The 8,488-nt window shown below is 58.1% G+C and overlaps 1 protein-coding gene across 1 annotated transcript; it reads right to left on the reverse strand.

Annotated features, from left to right (window-relative positions):
- Positions 1 to 1,164: 1,164 nt before the first annotated feature.
- Positions 1,165 to 7,721, reverse strand: RELT (RELT TNF receptor). The gene is made up of 10 exons (XM_042780958.1): positions 7,677 to 7,721; positions 6,237 to 6,311; positions 5,937 to 6,103; positions 5,668 to 5,747; positions 4,560 to 4,817; positions 3,194 to 3,274; positions 2,651 to 2,732; positions 2,238 to 2,495; positions 1,368 to 1,566; positions 1,165 to 1,212 (listed from the first exon to the last, which is right to left on the reverse strand). The coding sequence occupies exons 1-10, from the start codon at positions 7,719 to 7,721 to the stop codon at positions 1,165 to 1,167; spliced, it is 1,293 nt and encodes a 430-aa protein (XP_042636892.1).
- Between the last annotated feature and the right edge of the window lie 767 nt (positions 7,722 to 8,488).

The following is an 8,488-nucleotide window of genomic DNA, read 5'->3' on the forward strand; positions in this document are numbered from 1 at the left end:
AGGACTCAAGAGCAGTTTGCTGAATGGACAGAGGACCTGGGGAGGCACAGGGGAAAGAAGCTCTCCACGACACCCACTTTCCCACCTTTTATTATTCAGTAAGTGGACGGGATGCGAGGACAGGACAAAAGCAAAGTTTCAATAAATAAGAGAAATGGGGTCACGGCAGTGGGCCCGCGCCTGCACGGCACCACATAAATAACCAGGTAGCTGGGCCAGGCAGTCACTCACGCTGCCCAGGTCTGGGAGACAGATGCACCAATGCCACAGAAACCACTGAGGCCAGAGGCACCTCTCCAGCCCTGTCATACTCTCCCCTACCCCAAAGCTCCTGAGATCTCGGGGGAGGGGGCAGCTGGGCAGACCAGGGCTCCTGCACCACAGCCCTGCCCAGGTCAAGTCTGTTTCTCCATTTTCATTAAAAATAGTGGGGAAGGGGGCAGGCACATGCATTAAGCCCCTTCTGTAGGCATAGTCATGTATGGAACAGCCCCACGGGGGCCTTGAAGGCAGAGGTCCCCACAGCAGGAGAAACGGGGCCAGAAAAAGCTACTAATGGGAGGAGATGGCAGAGAGTCAAGCTCATCTCCCACACTGAACCCAGCCAAGAACCTGCAAGTAGTTGGAGAGACCCTGGGCACCGAGACATCCTTTTCTCCCCACCTCACAGTCAAAAAGCTGGGACCCAGTGATGACCAGGGGCTTGTCCAGGATTAGAACCCAGGAACTCAGCCCCAGCCAAGGGCTTTTGGGTGCCCCTTCCCTTTACAGGACCTGCTGGAAGAGAAAGAAGAGATGCATCTACTCTGGGGCACCACAGAGAAGTAGGAGTGGGGCCATGGGTGCCAGAGGGCCCCTTTTTCCACCAAGGTTAGGCTCCCTGTTGTTACTCCTAGGAACTGGTCAGGGCAGGGATTGGGGCATCCTGCAGGGGAGAAATGGGGTGCCAGGGACCTGGGGTGGGCTCTTACTCCTCCTGCACACAGTGCCTGCTGGCTGGCCTGCCTCCTCACTAGGTGGATGGTCCCACCTCCAGGCCTTGGCCTTGTCTGCTGGGCTGTTGCTTCTTGGTCCTTACAGGCCCAGTTTGCAGCTCTGCCTCCTGCAGGAAGCCACTGACACCTCCCAGGGCAGGGCTGCAGTGTCCTCAGACTAGGCAGCCCTTCAGATGACCAGGTTGCTCTCACTTAGCCGGACCACATAGCGTGTCTCCTGGGGGACAGAGGTGAAGGTCAGAATTGAGTCAGGGGCCTTCTGGGCACCAGGAGAGTGGCCCTGTCCGGGGCCCCCAGTGTCCCCACACCTGTCCTATCTTCAGTCAGGGTCAGCCCATGTGCCAACAGACACCTCCCAGCTCTGGCTCTCACCTCAGTCTTATTCTCCGTTGGGTGCTTCAGCCTCTTAGTATGGTTTGTGCCACTGCCCAGCAGTGCCCGCTGTTCAGCGGGGAGGCCGGGTTGTGAGGAGTCAGGGAAATCATCCCCTAAGGGTCCAGCCTCTGTGATGGTCTTCAGCTCAGATGCCAATGAACTTGTCCTTTGCTCAGGAATTCGAGCCACACGGAACCTGTGAGGAATTGGTGATAGTGGTAGGAGTCTTCGAGTCGGCACCAACTCATAAAAGACCCCATGTACAACAGAACAAAGCACTGCCCAGTCCTGTGCCAGCCCCACAATCCTTGCTATACCTGAGCCCATCGTTGCAGCCACTGTGTCAATCCGTCTTATTGAGGCCTTACCCCTTTTTCACTGACCCTCCACTTTACCAAGCCTGATATCCTTCTTCTGGGAATGGTCCCTTCTGTGAGAGGTGGTTCAATCCCCCGTTAGAGGTAGGGGCCACGAGGCACAGCGAGTTCATGGATCAAACTCCAAACCTGAGCCCTTCCCAGTACCCTCCCAACTGCAGATGAGGGGTTCATTTTGTTGCCTGTACCCAGCCTCTGAGCCCCCACTCCCTAGATAGCAAGCAGACTGTCCCTTGTCCTAAGGGGCACCAGGTGCAATAGGAATCAAGACCCTGCCTGCTTGGGGGCCCAAGAGCTCCATATGAGACAGAACACAGGTGGGAGGTCCAGACTTCTCTCTGGCCACCCCCACTGCTCAGACAGGCACACTGAGGCCCAGGAAGGAGGCGGTCCACCAATGAGCAGGGTGTTCAGGGCTTGACCCAGGGCCTTGCCTCCCCACCCAGCTGTCAGATCTTTCCCTGCCCTGCAGTTTCTGCACCTGCCTCACCTGCCCACGGACAGGATGGTGATCTCCCCCTGGCGTCCTGCCTTGGCCCCAGCCTTGGGAACCCGGGCTGAGCCAGGCAGGAAGCTGGGAGTAGGAGTGGTGGCTGCTGCAGCCTCGGGGGACAGCAGCACCTCAGGCCACTTCTTCTGGCTACATCGGGAGCAGCAAGGGCCAGAGAGTGAGGCCAGGCCCTGCACAGTGTGGAGATGGTGACGATGTGGGCAGATGTGTGGCATGCTGGAGGAGCCTGGTGGCAGCCTGCAAAGAAAACAAATGGGAGCAGTCACCAAGGCAGGTCAAGTCCAGGAGGTGGAGGACGGGAATGAGGGTGACAGGAGAAGGAGAACACTCAGGTGGTGAATCCTCAGGAGGCAGGCTGATCACCTGTGGGTTTGGGCCCCCCTGCTGCTCACCTGGGCACAGGCCTGAGGTTTGTCTGCACCAGCTGTTTGCTGTGGTACTCTTTCAGCAGCTCCTCCAGGGCCGCCGCATTCTCTGTGGGCAGCTGCAGTCAGAACCCACCTCTGGGCCACGAGGGGCACTGTCCCCCACCCCCAGTGGACTTCCCCCTGCCTACTCCCTGCCACCCCCTTGACCTGGGCTGTCTGCCTTTCCTCTACCCTCATCAGGCAAGAACAGGAGGAAAAGGGCCTGTACTGTCATCTGTACTGCGTCAGACAGCATGCAAAACCAAAAACCAAACTCACTGCTGTGGAGTCAGATCTGACTCATAGCGACCCCTCCTTGGGTTTCCGAGGCGATATCACTACGGAAGTAGATTGCCCAATCTTCCTTCCCAGGAGTGGCTGGTGGGCTTGAACTGCCAGCCTTCTGGTTAGCAGTCAAATGCCTTAGGCCCTAAGCTACCAGAGCAGGGCTGACTCTGACCCCTGCCCTGCGCGCTCTGGGAGACTATCCTCTCCTGGGCATTGTGGCAGGGCAGACCACCTCCTCACCTTTCTTTTCTGTGATCAGGCGAACAAGGACTCCAATGGTGTCTTCGTTGGCGTCCTCGGCCCGGTAGGCGGGGTTGTTCCCTGAGGAAGAGAATAGGACCGTGATCCCGGAAGTTTGCGGGGGCGAGGGAGCTGCTATGGGCTCAGGAGCTATGCCAGGATCTGCCAGCAGAGGGCGCCCCAGACCGTCTAAGGCTCAGCAGCAGGGCCCCGCGTGAGTGTGTGTACCTGTGTGTTTAGAGACAGAGGTCCCCAAAGCTCCGCATGTCTGGTACTCTAGGCCTCCGCCTCACCTCAGAGAAGCTCATTACTATCACCTTTATCACTCAGCATTGCAGCTTCCTGTACCCAATAACCCCAGATGCTTGGAGCTTTCAGAGGCCATCAGAACTCCTGGTCTCTGCCGAGGGGGCGGGACTTCAGCCTCTTCTGGATCTGCCTTCTGCCTTCCTCAGCCTCAGGGAGCTGTGGACTGCCTCCCTGCCCAGAAGCCCCAACATCTCCAGCACACACAGCCATTCTAGGTCTAATACCTCCCTGCACACCACCCTGTTTATGGAACTGAGGGCTCTTGGTCATCTTTGGGCCAAAACCTCAAGGGTATGAGATTGGGGCCACAGTGATCAATCCTGGAGCCAGAAGCCAAAAGCACTCCCAGGACTTGCAACCAGACAGCCCCTAGCAGTTAAAGGAAGTCATTACATTAGGAAAACAAGTGCTGTCCCAGGTGCAATGACCCTGAGTCGCTATCTTTCTGCCTGTCTGTGTAGAGCTCCTGTCCCCTCCAGACCAGCTGAGAGGGGCTTGGGCCAGCCCCCAAGCATTCTGAGACACTGGCCTGTGAGACTCCATTTCAATCTTGACTGGCCCACAGGCTGCCCAGGACAGTGCATGTGCGTGTAGTACATACTGATCTGTGGGGAGAAGGGAGCAGGGTCCTAGGATGGGAGGAAGGAATACATCTCTCCCTCTGGCTCCAAGGCTTGTATAACTCAAACCCACCCTGGAGCTGAAACTTGAGCCCCTCGTGGTGCCTGTCCTGGACAGCTGCCCATGCCAGACCTCCTGACTCCAGGAATTCCTCCTGCTCCAGACCAGCGGTCAGAGGTCACTTTGAGTACCAAGGGGGCAGTCCAACCTTTGAGGTACAGCTGGAGCCCATCCCAGGGGGGAATCCTGCTGAAGCCACTTGAGCAGCTGTTCTGCCTCTGCTCTGCCCCTGCCACACTTCAGACCACCTTGCCCTTTGTAGTTTGCAGCTGTCACCTCTGTGGCCGCACGTATAGTGCCTCCAGGTTCCCTCTGGCAGCCCCCAAGCTGACCACACTCTTTGGTCTCCCCACCCTGACCCCAGGCTGGGCCTCACCGCTGCTTCCACCTCCGGGGTCAGGCCCGACCTCCTTGTGGGCCGTGCAGTGGTAGCCCTTCCGCTTGAGCAGGTTACACACCAGGATGCCCAGCAGCCCCATGAGGCAGAAGACAGGGACAATGGCGATGACTGCATACTGCGCAGCCGTCTCCTCGGGGCTGCCTGCCCTCGTGCTGTTCCCAGGCTGCCGGGTCTCCCCACTGCTGCCTGCACCTGCTGATGCCTCCACGCCACGCCGGACCCGGTGTCGCCACACTGAGCACCACGGAGGATGGAGGAAAGGAAAAGAGGCAGACACAAGGAACAAGAAAGACAGATAGAGGATGTGTGTAGGTAGTGGGGAGGACTGAGGTGTCCAGAGCAGCCCACTCCCAGCCACACTCGGGAAGCAAAGGCCAGTTCACTCCTTCCTCCTCCCTTTGACCATCTGTTCTGTCAGCCCGAGCACGGCCTCTGTCTTGGCTCTTACTGAAACTTCTTCTGGACAGCCAGACCCTTGGCTCTCTGTCCACCCGTTACCCTGGGGACAGAGGGGTGAACAGAGGGCACACATGGCACATGCATGGGCATAGGGACCCATGAGGGGACCTCGTGACTTGATCCATGGATTAGTTCCCTCAGAAGGTGACTGACTCAGTGAGTGAGAGGTGTGTGTACATGTGCAAGTGTGTATATATGTGCATAAGTGTGTGTGAGTGCATGTATGTGTGTGTATGTTCCTATATGCTCAAGTGCATATGTGCACAAGTGTGTGCATGTACATACGTGCATGGGTGTGAGGGCATATGTGTGAGAGTGTATGAAGCACGTGTGCTCAGTCAGCTCCATGGGGCTCTGGGGGTTGGGGGAAGGGGGCTGGTCAGGATGTGAGCCCATCAGCCCCTAATACCCAGCCTCTGCTCCTGTGCTATGCAGGTCCAGCTGTGGCTGCACTTGTTGGGTGGTCTCTACCCCTTAGAAACAAGCTGGGAAGACACACAGAGCCAGTGGCTGCCCGGGTGAGGACCTCTCTGTCCACAGAGGAGCACTGCAGGGGCTCCTGGGCTCAAGCTTGCTCCTCCCACACACTCCACCCCACAAGTCCTGGCCCCAAACTTTCACTTACCATCACAGCCATGAGTACCCAGAGGCGCCCAGGAACAGGGCTGACATGGAACATGGGGGCCCCCCTCAGGGGCAAACCACCTGGAGGGAGGAAAGACATTACCGGTTCCCCAAAATCATCCTTGAGAGAGGCTGGACCCAGGCACCCTGCTTGCTGCTGACCCATCCCAGTTCACAATGGGGAGACTGAGACCTGCTCAGGGTGGAGGTGAGCCAAAGCTCTGGTCACACAGCCATGAGCCCCACACCCACACCCCACCCATGGCTCACCCAGGCCAGCAGCCTCCACACAGTGTATCTCGAGTCGCCGAGCCCACCTGGGCCTCCAGCCTCCCTCGAGGGCTGCAGCTGGCGTGGGGTTGGCAGGGGCTGGGGCCCCATGAGGCTGAGAAGGTGCCTGGGGGGCAGGACCTGCACAACTCACCCTGCCTCAGGTCCTGTGGAAGGGAAAATGTGAGAACAAAACCAGGAGCCAGGGCTGAGGTCACTAGGGAAGCCGGGCCTGGGGACTCCACTCCTTGTCCCCAACAGCCTTCATAGGACTGAGCAGATGGGCAGGGCAATGCTCACCAGACTAGGCTCCTCCCCAGGTGGGCACTGCCAAGGTGTTATTGATGCGGGAGTGGCTGGAGACCAGGGCAGCAGCTGGAAGAACGGTGGGCAGGAGTTCACTCAGGGAGGCATCACTGGGGTGTGGGGTCTCTGGGGTCATCCATCCACTACCCACTTCTTTAAGGCCTCAGAGGCGGGGACCACTGACCACACAGGGCCACGCCATCCAGGCTCCAGGGACACTCTTCTAACCCAGTCCCTCTTGCTGTGTGTAAAACCTGTCCTGCCCTAGGCCTGTTGCATTTCCATCCATACGGGCATGGAGAGAAACACATCTGCTTCTGGAAAGTGCTGGAAAGCCCCAGACAGAGTTAGATCAGGATCTCAAACTCTTGGGTCTCTGAGTTACAACCTTTCTGGCTAGCCAGGAGGATGAGGAGGAAATACTTCCGAATTCTTCTGTCAGGTTCCACCCCCATCCTGCTGCCTTGGTCCCTTCCCACCCCCATCACAGCTGGGCATTTTGTTAACTGGCTTCTGCTTGTCTTCCCAAGGCCAAGGCTGTAGCTGATGCTTCCTACTCTGGTCCCTCCGCGTCTCCAGAATCACATCCTTCTCCATGACCTCCCACCATGCAACGCTACCCTGGTCACACCCTTGCACCCAAACAGGGTGGGATCCATCCCAAAAGAATGTGTCCCCCTTACCCCCAGCCATCCCACTGGGATGGGCGCTCCCTCTGTCTCCCATTCTCAGGTGTAACCTGTCTCCCTGAATGCTTTCTGCTGTGGGGAGACTCCTGTCTGCTGGTTTGGCTGGTGCTGGCTGGGGGGCAGGGAGCACAGAGCAGTGCCAGCCACTCTTGAGGTTCAGAGGCAATGTCACACAAGAGGCCCTGGGGACCTCCACTGGCGCCAGACCAGGCTCCGAGCACCTACTGGGCCCTGGAGGCTTCTTGTACCAGCACAGCTCTCGGCCAAGCCAGAGGCCACGTCTTGCTCCCCCAGGGCTTCCATCATCGCAGCAGAGAAATGGACCCCAGACCAGACTCTAAGCTATTGCCCGAGGCTCCAAGTCTATAATCTGGAGTCCCATAAGGCACTGGGCAGTTGGCCAGTCTCTGATTCTGAGATCTGGACTCTGGGGTCCCAGCATCGCAGGGGCTGAGGTTGTCAGGCTCCAAATCCCAGGCCGTTTCTTGCCAGTTTCCTCTCTCTTGGCCTACCCTCCCTGCTGCTCTGTTCCCACGCCCCCCAGCAGGCATCTTGCCCTCAGCTATGCTGGCCCATCTACAAATGCCAGCAAGTCCTGCCTTCTCCCTCCCTGCAGGATGGACCAGGAAGGCTTCTAAGGATTTGATCACCTCAGATTCTTCAAAGGAAGAGCTGACTACCCAGCCCCCACCCTGCCCTGGGGTTCCTGTCTGAAGGGCTCCCCATGGTCCCATCCCAAGCTCACCACAAGGAAGCAGGGCAGGGACCAGTGCAGTGGGCTCAGCTTCATCCTCAGGGCCGGGGCAGGCCGGTCACCAGCCTGGAGCAGATGGAGGGAGGCTCAGTGGGGGGCTGCTGTCCTCCCAGCACAGCACTCAGGCCAACAGGATTGGATAGGAGCGTTCAGGGTGCTGCAGGGGCAGGCTGAGCACCGGGCAGCTTGGCCTACATCACCTGAAGTCTGAGTAGAGTTGGGGGTACCCTGTGAGAGAACAGGGAGGGGAGGCAGAGGCTCTGCCAGGCTTGGGAGGCTTCCTGGAGGAGGAAGGGCTTCTTCTTTCATAAACAGCCAAGTAGCCTGGACTAACCAGGGAAGCCTGTGAGGGAGGAAGCCTGAGGTGGCCCTTGGGGAAAAGGAAGACTGAGGGGGCTGGCACCCTCTTGCTTAAGTCTCTCCACCCTCATCTCCAACTTTCCAGACTTCTGCCACCTCGAACTGCTTACAAGTCCCCAAACACGCCAGCTCTCTCATGTTCTCTGTCCTTGCTCTTGCCATTTCTACTCCAAGGAAGCCTCTCCTTCACTCTTTGATTCCCAATGCAAAGACCTCTTTTTCTAGAAGTTTCCTTTGACTTCCCCTTTCCCCAAAGCTGGGTCAGGGCTTTCTCTAGCCCCAGAGCTCCTGTGTGAAGGAGTTCTGAAGGACTCATACTCGTAGTTCTTCCATGTAGCCATGGCCCACTGTCCACCCCTGACTGACTCCCCACAGAGGGCTCTGTCCCAGTGCCAAGCAAGGGCTGGGGCCTGGCAGACCTGTGGGGATGGGGGAGGCCATGG

Source organism: Orycteropus afer, unplaced genomic scaffold (assembly GCF_000298275.1).
Source record: "Orycteropus afer afer isolate SDZICR_OR568_19922 unplaced genomic scaffold, OryAfe1.0 scaffold00074, whole genome shotgun sequence".
NCBI lineage: Eukaryota > Metazoa > Chordata > Mammalia > Tubulidentata > Orycteropodidae > Orycteropus > Orycteropus afer.